Below are 14,309 nucleotides of genomic sequence, written 5' to 3'. Positions count from 1 at the left end.
TTATTTGACAGAGAGAGAGAGAGCACAGAGGCAGGAGGAGAAGCAGACTCCCTACTGAGCAGGGAGCCCGATGGGGAGCTCGACCCCAGAACCCTGAGATCATGACCTGAGTCGAAGGCAGATGCTTAACTGACTGAGCCACCCAGGTGCCTAGTCTTAATTTAAAGGCTTTGCTCATTCAACACCACCCTGCTTTCTTAGGATACCAAAAAGATGCTTGAATATGAGTTACAAACAATTTAATCAATAAATTTTTTCAAATTAGAAAGCAATTAATCTATTAACATTTGCTTCTCCTTTCCTATTATAAACCAGAATTTATGACCAACATGCCTTAAATTTGAGTTATGCTTCTTAAAATGTTCTGACCTTTTTCCATTAAAAAACAAAACACAGCAAAAGTAATGATTATTTCAGTCAAACAAATATTATCTTAATTATTTAAAATAAGCAGTTTAAGAAATACAATTTTAAAGAATTAGGTATTAAAATACAAAAATTTCACTTTAAATTACTTTACACAAACTATATGTGTGCACATGCACAAAATTTTGTGGATACCCTTTTTATATTCAAATTCATCCTGTGATGGTTCTTTTAACACTATGCTTTTTATCTTTTCCCACAGCAATAAAAAAAAGTTTCAAATAAGCATACATTTTAACTCATTTCTTCTTTGAATATCATCTTCTAATTGTATTTTACTCTGATTATCTTTCTACCGATATCTCATTACTGCATAGTACCTCACCTGTTAAAAAAACTTAGTAATAATTCATGACCTTTCTAAGAGATAGCATTAGTAAAACACATTCTAATATACTGTGTCTGTACTAACACCACTGAAATGCTAGGCTTCTGGAAAGAGGAAGGAAGAAAAAGTACTCAACTTATGTGTTCAGTGAACCCACAGAGCTTTAAGAAACAGACTAAGGATATTAACACATTAAATACAGCAGCTCTTCAAATACAATAGATTTTAGAACCATCTTCTCACTTAAGACAGACATTACAGAAAGAAAAATGCCATTAAGAACTATGGGAACATGGGGCACCTGGGTGGCACAGTGGGTTAAGCCGCTGCCTTCAGCTCAGGTCATGATCTCAGAGTCCTGGGATCGAGCCCCGCATCAGGCTCTCTGCTCCGCGGGGAGCCTGCTTCCTCCTCTCTCTCTGCCTGCCTCTCTGCCTGCTTGTGATCTCTCTGTCAAATAAATAAATAAAATCTTAAAAAAAAAAAAAAAAAAAAAAAGAACTATGGGAACAAAATATTAATCATCAAAATAGGTCTCAAATGTTTTGTTTTATGAAAGACTTGAAAAAGGTTAATCGAAAGAGACTTCACTAATTTAAGGTTCTGGTTTTCTCCCCTTTCTTCCCTCACCTCCAACCCTATTCCATGTCTGGACTCAAGAGGTGATGATTCTAAAAAATTAGTCCTATCAACCCAGTTATTTTCAGAATTACACGTATTCACTAATACCTCCGTCTCTTAAATAATAATTTAATAATGTTCCAAATAACTAATTTTTACCTAAGATGAAGTTACTTTCAAAGCTGAGGAAAGGAAATTTAAATCTTTATGTATCTCAAAGGAAGGACTGTAGGCATTATCTAAGTATCTTTTTCTTCTGTCTCCCTATTCTAATAGGACTATGTACAACAAACATGAGCCATTCAAATATAAGTTGCTCCCGTAAGATTAATGACCAGATTTGTTGAAAAAGAACCTTGGGCTCCCAAAGAAAAGCTGAATGAGACAGAGCTAATAGCAATCTCTGTAAGTTATACACCATAACCTGACTGACAGTCTGATCTGACCATGCTGTATACATCAACCAAAGCCTCAAACATTTCTAATACCAAACTTTTTAGAGTTCTCAAACACACTGCCCCAGGCATTTATTTACTCATTGTGTTCCTCTGCCTACTACATTTTTCCCTTCTTTCTTCACCTCATTAATCCTACTCATCCTTTAAGACTGAGCTCAGGGATTCAAGTGGGAAGTTTTCTTTGAACTGCCCCGACAATAAAAGTTCCACTTCCCTCAGTATACTCTGGCATCCTTGAAAATATATATATTTTTAAAGATTTTATTTATTTATTTGACAGGCAAAGATCACAAGTAGGCAGAGAGACAGGTGGAAGCAGGTTCCCTGCTGAGCAGAGAGCCCGATGCGGGGCTCAATCCCAAGACCCTGAGATCACGACCTGATCGGAACCTGAGCCAAAGGCAGAGGCTTTAACCCACTGAGCCACCCAGGCACCCCATCCTTGAAAATATTTAACACAGTATTTACCACATTATATGGGAATATCTGTGTAACATCCATCTCTACTGGGAGACCACTATCCCAAGGAAGAAAAATCAGTTCATTCATTCTTACATTCTCAGGGCCTAGCACTGGCAACCGTAAGTATTTCATAAATGTTTTGCAAAAACAAAACAAAAAAGCATGAAAAATTTACTGAACACTCATTATGTACATTGTGTATTTAAAAATGCTGAAACATGGTTTCTGTCATACTCAGCCTAGCTGCAGAGATAATTTACTTATATTAAAAAAAAGAGATTATTACAAATTTAAGAAAGTGTACTACCAAATGACTAAGAGACAAGAACTACTACAAAGTTCAAAGAATGCAGAATCACCAGAGTAGTCTTCACAGAGAAGGTGAAACGAGAAAGTGCAGGACAGTACTTACTGTAAGGAAAAGGGCCTAGGAACAGAGATTTAAGTAGGAATGGATAAACCTTGTTTAGAAGGCAATAAGTAAATTACTCTGGCTGGCACTGTGAGTTCTTAGAAAACGTAACAAGATATCATGTGGCACAGGTAGATAAGGGTCATTTTATGGAGGACCTAGAATGCCAGACTGAGGAGGTTAAGCAAGGTAAATCGACATATAGTGCTTTGCAGGAATATTAATGCAGGAGCAATGTGAAGGTCAACTGGCAGGGAGACAGGTGGAGTGTGACAGAGAACCAGAATTTGCAAAACGTACGTGACCCTTTATTGTTTAACACTGACAACAATTTTATGAGATCAATATTCCATTTTAACAAGAAAGAAATCAAGACCCAGAGAGGTTGTGACTTCAAAAACAGACAAATGGGCGATGTTTAAAAACCCAAAGTCAAAACTTTCTTCTTGCTACTTGCCAGAGCGTAGCCAAGGTATCAGGTAGAAGACTTATTTCAACAGCAGGGTCATAAAGCTGACAGTGCCAGGCATGAAAAAGAAGAGGCAACAGGAAGGCATCATTTCCAAACACAGTTTAGGTGTGGAATTGTCTAAAGACACTGGGAGACGAAATCAAAGATGACTGCAAGGCTTTAAACCTGGATGGGAGGATGAGGAGTGGTAACACCAAAGAGCAAAATGAGGAAATATGAGAGATAGGGTGAGAAGAGAAGAGTAAGAATTATCAGTTTAGGGGCGCCTGGGTGGTTCAGTGGATTAAAGCCTCTGCCTTCAGCTCAGGTCATGATCCCACGGTTCTGGGATCGAGCCCCACACCGGGCTCTCTGCTAGGCAGGGAGCCTGCTTCTTTTCCTCTCTCTCTGCCTGTCTCTCTGCCTACTTGTGATTTCTCTGTCAAATAAATAAATAAAATCTTAAAAAAAAAAAAAAAGAATTACCAGTTTACCTTTAAGAGTGTTGAGTTTGCTATGACAAAAAGGCTTCTAAAATTAGGAAGGTCCAGAGGGTAGATATGCAAAATTACCAGATTAGTCAGTGCCAGAGGCTAATTTTCAGGCACTATCTATAACTAAAGCCTAATAGTGCTTACTATGTGCCAGAACCACACCAAATACTTTGCAAGTTAACTCGCTTGATCATTATAACTCTATGAGATAAAGATTATTATTATCATCACCACTTTTCAGATCTGGAAACTATGGCACAGCAAGCTTAAGAAGCTTGTCTAAGGTCACACAGCCAGTAAGTGGTAGAGCTGTGATTTGAATCCAGGCAGTTCTGCCCCAGAGACCATGCTCTAAACTACCATATTCAAGTGTTCTTTGTTTTGTATTATTTTATGTTTATGCCTATTTCATTAAAAAGTTTATAAACTCTCTGAATGGAGACATGACATCTAATACATGTGTCTCCCTAGGACTTAACATCATGATTTATACTAAGTAAACATTTGACAGATTTTAAACGATGATGTGGTGACAGCAAGTGGATGTGTTATCAGAGGAAAAGAAGCATTGAAAGAAGAGAAAAAAAAGGAAAAGGGCCATGCATTTCTTTTTGCCACTGACGGGGCAAGGCAAATCAGGAAAACAAAATAAAATAAAAGGCAGGATATTTAAAATCATGGAATCTCAGTGCTAAAAACAACAGACATCAACAACTTCCCTAAGGCCCCTGCGTATAAGCCATAGCATCTATGAACTATGGGATAATTATATACTTGTTTGTAGGCCCTGGTAAAACTACTTGACAATAGATCCTCTTTTTATTCCCAGGGACCTGGGATATATACCTTGGCCCAAACTGAATGTTTACTTGTGGGAGGGATGAATGGGTGCATATGAGAGGGACGCAGAGAAAAAGGAAAACAGAAGTGTCAGTTTAAGTGAGAAAGAAAAACAATCAGTGGATGAATTTGGCCCTAAGTTCTTTGCCACCACTAGAAATACTAATTCCAGTAAGCCCGTAAGGAAAAATAGTTGGATTATAAAGGATTAAGGAAAAGCAGATGGTAAATAAGAGTAAAAACTATAGGGCAAACTTGAAATTGTTAGCTGCAAGAAATTCCAGTAAGGAAGGACAGAATCTAAAAGGAAAACAGGAACAGGAAAGGATTTTTAAGAGAAAATGAAGAGGGGTCCACAAAAGATGATTAGGGGAAATATTTAAATAGACTAAAATAATTAACTAAAAGTGGAGAGACAGAAGAACTGAAATGCAGTTCTAGGGAAACAGCACGTGATCAAGTGCACAGGAGAAGGGGTCCTTCAGGACTAACCAAACTGGTTCTTCCCTTCCACCATCATGGGTTCAGATCCACCACTTCTCCATCTCTATTTCTAGGTCCTTACCTATCTTACCTAAGAAGAATTTAGAAAGCCCTGGCTAGAATACTGTCATGTATTAAATGAAAGTAAATGAAATGTTTAAAAATTTATTTGGAGTAAAAAACTATGAGATGTTCCTCCTGCCTGAGATGTCAATTTTCCTAATATCCACTTTTAAAAGTCCCATCTATTTTTCAAGACGCAGATCAAATCTTACCTCCTTCAAGATACCTTCTTCACCCCACCTCCACCTCTGATGGAATAAGGTTCTTCTTCCCTATATTTATAGTACTCAGCTTCTCTATCATAGCACTTTCTAGTTTATCTGCTATTATAGTTACTTAAATGTCTTTCTCCAATATCTTTGGGTTTCCCACAGGCAAAGGCCCTATAATTGTGCTCTGCACATAGTATTAACTGCCAATAAAATGAAAGAGACTTTAAAAAATACATTTAAAATATATACAAAATTCTTACCAAGTCTAAACATGGTAACTAGTCTACCACACCTAAGAGAAAACAGTTAAGAGAAGCCTAAGAAGTAATCTATGGCTTGAAGGAGAAAACAAGAAAAAGAGTTTATGCTGTGCATGTATAACCTTCTTACACATATCTTCTAAGCCAGTGGTTCTCAACTGAGAGTGGATATGCACTCACAAGGAACATTTGGCAATGTGTGGAAATATCTTTGGTTGTCACAAATGCAGGTGTACAATACTGTCATTTAGAGGGTAGAGGCCAAGGATGCTACTGAACATCCCGTGCACAGGACCGCTTCCCACACCAGAACCATGAGACTCATCATGTCAGTAACATGGCATGTCAGTAAGTGCCAAGGCTAAGAAACCCAGTTCTAAATGAAGCAAAGGAGGAATAAACTGAAACAAAATTGCTACCTACTCTACTTGAGATTCCTAAAGTTTTCTTAAACAACTGCTTAAACATCTACTCTTCCTACTGACTAAAAGTTGGGTCTAAGGGAGTGAAAACCACCTTCCTAAGGAGCTCCACTTACATGTTAACAAGAAAGGAGTTGGTTACAAGTTCTCACTTACCTTGTGACACGTTTGCCAAAACTCCATCCCTGTATATTCCTGCTACTGCTGATTGGCCCTTCTTAGTTATAATCTCCTAGACCACTGATAAATCCATTCCCAACAATTCATTAACTAAATTAAAATACAGCTTGACTGTAAAACTTAAATGACATGTGATGACCACCTGCCAAAATACGCACCTACAGGGCGCCTGGGTGGCTCAGTGGGTTAGGCCGCTGCCTTCGGCTCAGGTCATGATCTCAGGGTCCTGGGATCGAGTCCCACATCGGGCTCTCTGCTCGGCGGGGAGCCTGCTTCCCCCTCTCTCTCTGCCTGCCTCTCTGTCTACTTGTGATCTCTCTCTGTCAAATAAATAAATGAAATCTTAAAAAAAAAAAAATACGCACCTACAGATGACCAATCCACTGTGCCAAAGACAGGTGCTCAATAATTTATTCTCTGAACAAGATCAATCAGGTAAATGAACCCACCTAAACTTTCAGGTACCCATTCATGCCACTAGAACCAAAAATCTGAAAGGCTAGACAGGATTAGAGATGTAGTTAGAGACTGCAAACAATACTAATCTACTATAAAACTAGCTCTTTTAAAGTCTGAACCACCCTCTACCCCAAAACTGCCTCCAGAAACTTGCTACACTAGTGTGTCCAGATCTTACTAGAGCACCTTAAAAACAAAACAAAAGCTCAGCAGTTGTTTCATCTACCAGGAAGGTAGAACACAACAGCTGTTAGAAAGCAATGAAATATAGTCTAGGACAGGAAGTATACATTTTGAATCCAACTGAAACCACAAGGGAAGCAGAAAGTAACTGACAAAATAATTTAGCCAGTCAATATTCAAGCAGGTAAAATGCTACTAAAACCCTTATAACAACAACAACAACAACAACAACAACAAACGCCAGAGTTCTAAGCCTCAAGAGAGAGTAATTTTTTTTTCCCAACAATTTTACCATGTTTGGTAAATCAGTCACGTCTGGCTAATTTTCTGGGACCAAAGCTATTTTACTTTAAATCCTGGGAAGGGGCAGGGGGACACTTCTTGACCACATGAATTAGAATCCGCATGTGCTACAGGATCCTGGGTGTATGTATGCACTACAGCATTTTTTTTTTAATGTATACAATTTCCTATTACACTATAGGATTCCTGAAGCTTCTAGAGACAATTAATGCCCAGCCCAGAATTACCAGAATCTTCCGGAACCTATTTAGTATATGTATTCCTCCCAAACTGCTCCCACTAACTTCCCTGCTCCTCTCCCTAGGCTAAGATAAATGGCTCTGTTTACCACTTTATTCAGTCTCATCTCCACCTTTTATTTCCCTGTGTCCCAAGATATACAGTGACACATTTTATCTTAACAATTTACTGGACTGGGCACCTGGGTGGCTCAGTAAATTAAGCCTCTTCCTTCGGCTTGGGTCATGATCTCAGGGTCCTGGATGGAGCCCCACATTGGGCTCTCTGTTCGGCAGGGAGCCTGCTTCCCCCACTCTCTCTCTGCCTGCCTCTCTGCCTACTTGTGGTCTTTCTCTCTCTCTCTCAAACAAATAAATAAAATCTTTAAAAAAAAATTTACTGGACTATTTTAATTAGTATACAAATGATAACCATTTTTTCACTGTCTCAGAAAACAATTACAGTTTGTGGCAGTTACATTATTTCTATCTCTTGCAACAAAGTTTCTGACAAAGAAGTGTGCCGCTGGAATACAGCCTCTTTGTTAATGGAAGTATGATGCAAAAAAATCCTAACAAATCAATTTGTAGATGTTTCTTATAAAGGGTCTAATATCAGGGATCAACTTTAGGTGGATATTCCCGAAAAACCTATGGCATAGGATGAAACTGAAGCAAAAAGATATGGGGGGAGTACAGAGTACCAACAGCAGCAGATGTCATTGAGTGGCACACCACCTTTTATAACAGGATTTGACCTATCTGACTGGTATTGCCTCTGGCTAGGATTATTCTATTTTCTCAACTTTCCAAACAACTTTGATGATGTCTTCCCTGTATGGTACTTCAATACTTTCCCCACGCCTGCTTTCCCAACTTTGATATGTTAATTCCCCTATTTCTATTCCCTAACATATCATTGATTTAAAGCAGGATATACATCCCCTACTATTTCATCCATGGATTATCCTTATCCTTCTTCCACCCTTATTAAGTGAACAATATTCAATACACCCTTTTCTTCTACTCGAGGTGTCAAAGTCTTCAAAATCTTTCCATTCTGTCATAAATCGAAAGAGAAAACACTGAATTTTTCAATTTGAGTAATAGATTTCCAACGATATTCAGTCTAGCACCCTCATATTTAAGACCATTTCTTATTTTTTTTAAATATTTTATTTATTTATTTGACAGAGGGAGAAAGATCACAAGTAGGCAGAAAGGCAGGCAGAGAGAGAGGGGGAAGCAGGATCTCTGCTGAGCAGAGAGCCTGACGCGGGACTCGATCCCAGGACCCTGAGATCATGACCTGAGCTGAAGGCAGAGGCTTTAACCCACTGAGCCACCCAGGCGCCCCTCTTATTTTTATAAAATGTAGGAAGTATTCTCAATTTATGCATTTGGATAAGAGTCTTGTCAATCTGCTATTTCAAAAAAAATGACACTTCTCAAAAAAAAAAATTAAAAAGACACTTCTCTTCCAACAACAAAAAAAATGTCCAACATCCTATCTTGCCTAGAACATCACCTTCTTTCCCACGCAGAAGACAGGTTTTCTTTCCTTTCATCTCTGCTCTATTCCTACAACTCAAGACTAATTCAGTCCACTTAATTTTGAATTCCCTCCCTGTCTTCCTCTTAGTGATGCTTTGTACTTCATAACCTCTATCTCACTCTTCTGAAACTGCCATCTTACTCCCTGGTTTGCCACCACCCCACCAATTCAATTCCAAACACCCTAGTCCATTTCCTCCAGCAAATTAATTCAGCTGATACAAAGCTAATTTTCATCTACATAAGGAAAGATCTGTAGCTATGCAATTTAAAAATTGCCCAGTCATGGTCTTATACCACTGAGAAAAGTAGGCAACAAAACTCTCCTGAAAGTCAAGATCACAAAGAATAATTGCTCTACCCCAACCACACTTGTTCAGCAATACCGAGCATCCTTCCCGAGTTGTCTAAAAACCAAAGGTTCAGTTTCCAACAAAGAAAAGAAAGTGAACATGATGCTTCCCTGAAGACATTCTCTAGCCTCCTCTCCACGGACTTTAAATAGAATGATTACCTGAAGAGGAAAAGGGAAATTTGGGCTGTCCAAGTCCTTATTACTCCTTCCCCTCTAAGTCCCATACTACTATTAGCCCAAAGACTTGCTTTATTTACTTTAGAACAGACATGCAAGACTGAGGAAAGACTGGCTCCCAGGCATCCTTAGGAGACTCCAGATCCTATGCCTGTTCAATTCTGCTTACTCAACTTTAGCTAGAAAATATAAGTTACTTAAACATGGTGTTCATTCTTATTCTTTTCTCCCTTCTTCAAAGAACTCAAATCATCTCAAGTGGTCTACCAGTGATTCCACAATCTAAGGATACATCTTCCCTAACATGCTAATTTCACAAAATATAAAACAGATTAACACAGAAGCCTCTCAAAACCAGCCGATCTTCTCATTAAAATTATCACCACTCTCCCAGTTTGCTTTCATATCTTTCTATTCCACCACCACCTTATTTCTGGTCCTAACTGCCCATTATTACGTTATACAGATTCATCGATAATACCTACCTATGAACATGTGAATGCTCTTCTAAACAAAGCGTCTCATATTCTCTACTGTTCATGCATTTTAACTATAAAAGACTGATCATGATTCAAAACCCTCTCAAATACAGGCACCTTACCTAATAGGCTTTCCTTGATCACCCTGTCTTTACAAAACAAGATATCCATATCTTGCTTTTTCCTCCTAATTCTTGTCACCACCTAACAAACTTACCTGTTCATTTGTTTATTGACTGCATAATTCTACCAAGAATGTCTTCCTATGTTTTCTCTTTTGTTCACCACTGTCTCCTCAGCATCTACAAGAGTGACTGGTATATATGTAACTCCCAGTACATACTTGTGGAAAGAATGGATGAACCCAGACATGTCACACAGTATGGCTGATACGGAGTTAGAAGACCTACAGCGCTTCCACATACCAGCTATATGGTCCTCAACAACTTTTACTTTTTTGTGCTATACTTTCCTCATCTGTTAAAAAAAAAAAAGGGGGGGGGTGAAACTTCATCTATAAAAAAAATCCATATAAGTTTTTCCAGGTGCATCACCTATATTCCTGTTTAACTAGACTAAAAACCTTCCCTGGTCCCCAACCTTCCTATCTTAATATCTCTGCTCAGTTTCCTTCCATTGGATTCCCCATTCTCAATCCACACGTGCCAAAATGTTGCTTATCCTTAAGGTCCATTTTGAGTGGCATTTTCTCCTTGAACCCTAACAAACTGTAAACTCAGTAAGAAGAGGGTAGAGTTCTTTTCTATTCTCACCACTGGGACGATGCCTCCCAAATACATGATCGACAAAATGAGGAATGATGAGTGTATGAATGAGCAAATGAACAAAGGAAGCTTTTCCATATTTCCCCCAATTGCTCAGGTAACCTTCTGCCTTTGGACTCTTATAATACTTGGCATCTTTTTGATACTTGTCATAGTTTACTCTGTGCTATTATTAATTTACTTGCCTAATAAACTAAACAGCAAATTCCTTAAAATTAAGTACTATCCTAATGGTTCCCATAATCTCCCTTCTACAACATCTACTATAGAGCTTTCCCACAGTTGTATTTATTAAGTTCATCTGACGTGTTAAATAATAAAAGGATAATAGTGGAGAAAAAGGACTGTGATAGAAAGATAACATTCCAACTACCCTACAGTCATGGAGCACATATGTTGTGTGGATCCTGTCACTATTAAACTCAGGCATTCAACAATAATTCAAAGATCTCATCACTCTCTCCTTTCCACACTCTGCTTAATGAAACTATTACTACTTTCGTAAGCAGAATAACCACTCTCCTATATCACTTACTACCTACCTTCTCTTGTAATATGCATATAGAAAGCCAATCACCAATGCTTTCACTTCACTAAACAGATAAAGTGACTTTTCTGCTCATTTCAGACTTCTACCCCATGCAATTCCCTCCTCTACAAGGTATGAAATCTTTTTTTTTTTTTAAGATCTTCCCATAAGCCTGCCTTAGTTCTGCTCCTGAAAAACAAAAAGGATCCGCTTTAAGGCCTTCCTTCCCCTTTTCTAAGAAGTAGTAACTCTCCAATTAATCTCAGGCTCCAACAACCTTATATTTCTCTGCCATCAAGATTTTGACCCTCTTTTTCTACCCCCAAGCTCTTATTCTGCTTCCATGGAACCTTCCTGGCTGCACAATCGCTGGTGTCTTTCCATTCAATATGCTCATCATCGTATACCTGGTTCCAATGTATCTATGTTTCGCTTCCTAAAATGTTTATCAGTCGCTTCCTTTACACCAACCCAGACACACATCACATACTCGCACACGCTGTACCCATGCGTCACTCTACCTCCGACATACAAGTTCCTTACACCACTCTTAATGAATGCACACGACTCTCAGAATGGTATCTTCCGACTACACTAATTCTAACTCAGTTTCTTCTGGGGAACCCAACACCGTCCATAGTACCTCCCTCTTTCCTCACTTCCTCATCCATTCTCCCTCTTTAATCTCCCACCCCCACCCCAACTTACAGAGGACATTATTCCTCAGCACTTTCAATCCGAGAATAGAGAACAAACTCGGGTTTCCAGCGGTCTCCCTCTCCTCTAGCCCTCCCTCCTCGACACCCCCCCCCCCACCAGGTGTGCAGACTTCCACCTCGTCCTCTCCCCATGCATCGCCCCAACCAATCCCACACCCTACACCGCACAATGTTACCCCCACCACCGGGATCAGACTCCACGCCCACCTCCACTCGGGGTCGCCGCCACCTCCCCCGCCCCACAAGTCCCCCGCCAGCGAGCCTGCGACCCTGGGGGCGCGCGCGCACACACATTCTCACGCTTCTCTAACCTCCTTCCCGGCGCCAGGACTAGCTGGCTACGCTGGAACTCAGCCCGGCAGGAGGGGGCTAGGCACCCGAGTGTGTGCCCGCCCCGCCCCCTCCCGCGGATCCCCTCGCAGCCCCCGCCTCCCGCCGGGGAAGGAGAGGACACAGCAACTCCCCCGCCACCCCGACACACCACCTCTGTGGCTGTTGCTCCGCGCCCCAACCCTCGATCAGCTCCCCCCACGTACGGGGCCGACCTCTGCACTCACCGGAGATACTGCGCGCTCTGCAGGCTCATCCTCCGCCGCCGCGTCTTCCCGCGAAGCCTCTGTGGGTCTCTCAGGCTCCTCGAAGCGGCCCCGCGGCACCGCGGGTGCTGGCGGCCGCCGCCATCTTCCTCTCCTCCGGCTCCTCCTCGCTCGGCGGGGGGGTGGGGGTGAGTGAGGCGAGGGGGAGGGAGCGAGGAAAGCTGCTCTCGCTGCTGCTCTGGCCCGTGGGGCGCAGGGACACTCCGACCGGGAGGGGGGAGGGGGAGGGAGAAGGGGGAGGGAGAAGGGAAGGGGGCGGGGGGAAAAGAGGAGGGAGAAGCAGAGGAAGGAAGTGGGGGTCCCTCTCGCGAGATTTCAGTGGCGCCCGTCCCTCCGGGTGACTTCTGCCTCTCTGTAGCGCTCCCTTTTGGGATCCGCTAGCTGTGAGGCCCCTGTGCGGCTGTTGAGCGGCCTGCTGGAGGCGTTCGGCGGCTTCCGGCCAATCCACCCCTCTCCCGCGCGAGGGGGCAACCCCAGCCTCACCGGGAACATCGAGCCCAAATCAACCAGGAGTTACACTCAAAGTCTTCCCCCGTCTTTCCACTCCACCCGATTTCTCTCTTCCTTTTTCCACTCCTCCACTTTTCCCTACCGGAAACGCTGCCCCTTCCTCCTACAGTTCCGCCCGCCAGTCCCTCAACTCTAGTCTTCCCTCGCGGCCCAGAGAGTGACGCTAAGGACCCCCTCCCCTTTTCTGGGGGCCCCACCTCCTGCACGCCCGGAGACTGTTGAAGGGGATGGGGTGGAGCCCGGGGAGGCAGAGAAAGGAAACCAATCGCATTCGATTAGCAGCTGCCATGGCAACTGGAGGCTGTGGTTGTATTGTCATAGTAACCACTATTTGCGGACCGGGTGACCCTCCCTTGGCGAACGGATTCCCGGGAAAATGCCCAGGGTTCCCCCTTGGCTTCCCTTCCGTCTGAAAGCCTCCCCCAGGTTGGGAATCCGGGTGATCTCCTGGGCGGTGAAGTTCATTTCCTCTTCCCTTTCCCCTTCCCGCAACAATGGGGGGACCCCGAAGCATTCACCGTGGGCTTTTCCACCCGCCTGCGGGCGGGAACCACCTCCAGTTTCCTCTCAGTGCGGGGCGTGAAGAGGGGCGGGCCTTCGAGGAAGACGCCGGGCCTGAAGGCCAGCGAGCTGCGGACCGAGCGTGGAGGGCGAGGCGGTGGGGCGAGGCCGCGGCGCAAAGCTGCGAGGCGGACGAGGGGTTTCCCCAAGACTGCCTCCGGCTCGAAGAGGCGGGATCCCGCCAGGACGGGGTCCCTGAGGGAGGAGAACGGCACACGACGACCCAGATTCCTCTCCTGCCGGGAGAGACCTCGGACTTTCGCGAGCGGGTCGACCCCTTACCGAAATCCCCCGAACCGCCGCCCACTCGCCCTCGGTGACCGAGCCACCTCCTTGCTGCGGGGAGGCCGCCGTTGTGAGTGTGGGAACACGTCCTAGCACACTTGACAAGGTTTTCCAGCATTTAGAGCCAGGGACGTGGTGAAACGCCCACGACTGCCGTCCCTCTCAGAGGCACCCCGCAGTGGGGGTCCCACTGGGTTACCCGAGGCAGGCCTCCCGGTTCCTCCCTCTGCAGACTTCTCTGACGGGTCCGCAGCATTTCAGAACTTGTCACTCTGTATCTTCTGGGTCCGAGAGAAAAACGTTGGGTAAAATAGTATCAACGAGAACCTAGAGCTGATGGGAGCTTCCGATGAAAGACATTGAGGAAAAGGATTTTAATTCTTCGAACAAATCTTTTTGAAAGCATTAGGTGTACTTTGTGTCAGGTTTGGGGCTAAAAAGCAGAAATAAAGGATGGGGTCAATACTCCTATGGAGTGTGAGAA

The 14,309-nt window shown here is 42.9% G+C and overlaps 2 protein-coding genes across 9 annotated transcripts in view; one reads left to right on the top strand and one right to left on the bottom strand.

The window, feature by feature from the left end:
• Window positions 1-12,559, bottom strand: part of SMG7 (SMG7 nonsense mediated mRNA decay factor) — a 95,218-nt gene extending 82,659 nt beyond the window's left edge. The window contains exon 1 of one of the 4 annotated variants that reach the window (XM_047705684.1): window positions 12,431-12,559. Coding sequence is in view for 1 of the 4 variants with exons in the window: in XM_047705685.1 (XP_047561641.1) it covers window positions 12,431-12,459 (29 nt within the window). In the remaining 3 variants the exon portion in view is untranslated. The remainder of the gene's footprint in view (window positions 1-12,430) is intronic. The other 3 variants (XM_047705691.1, XM_047705688.1, XM_047705685.1) reach the window with 3 other exon arrangements.
• NMNAT2 (nicotinamide nucleotide adenylyltransferase 2) overlaps window positions 12,468-14,309 on the top strand; it is a 193,880-nt gene continuing 192,038 nt past the window's right edge. For 3 of the 5 annotated variants that reach the window (XM_047705705.1, XM_047705704.1, XM_047705702.1), the window contains exon 1: window positions 14,120-14,234. The gene's annotated coding sequence lies outside the window, so the exon portion shown is untranslated. Of the gene's footprint in view, window positions 12,598-13,770; window positions 13,896-14,119; window positions 14,235-14,309 lie in introns of those variants that run through there. The other 2 variants (XM_047705700.1, XM_047705701.1) reach the window with 2 other exon arrangements.

Source organism: Lutra lutra, chromosome 15 (assembly GCF_902655055.1).
Source record: "Lutra lutra chromosome 15, mLutLut1.2, whole genome shotgun sequence".
Classification (NCBI taxonomy): Eukaryota; Metazoa; Chordata; class Mammalia; order Carnivora; family Mustelidae; genus Lutra; species Lutra lutra.
Note: the sequence above shows the minus strand (reverse complement) of the source record. Positions and strands in the feature narration are given on the sequence as shown.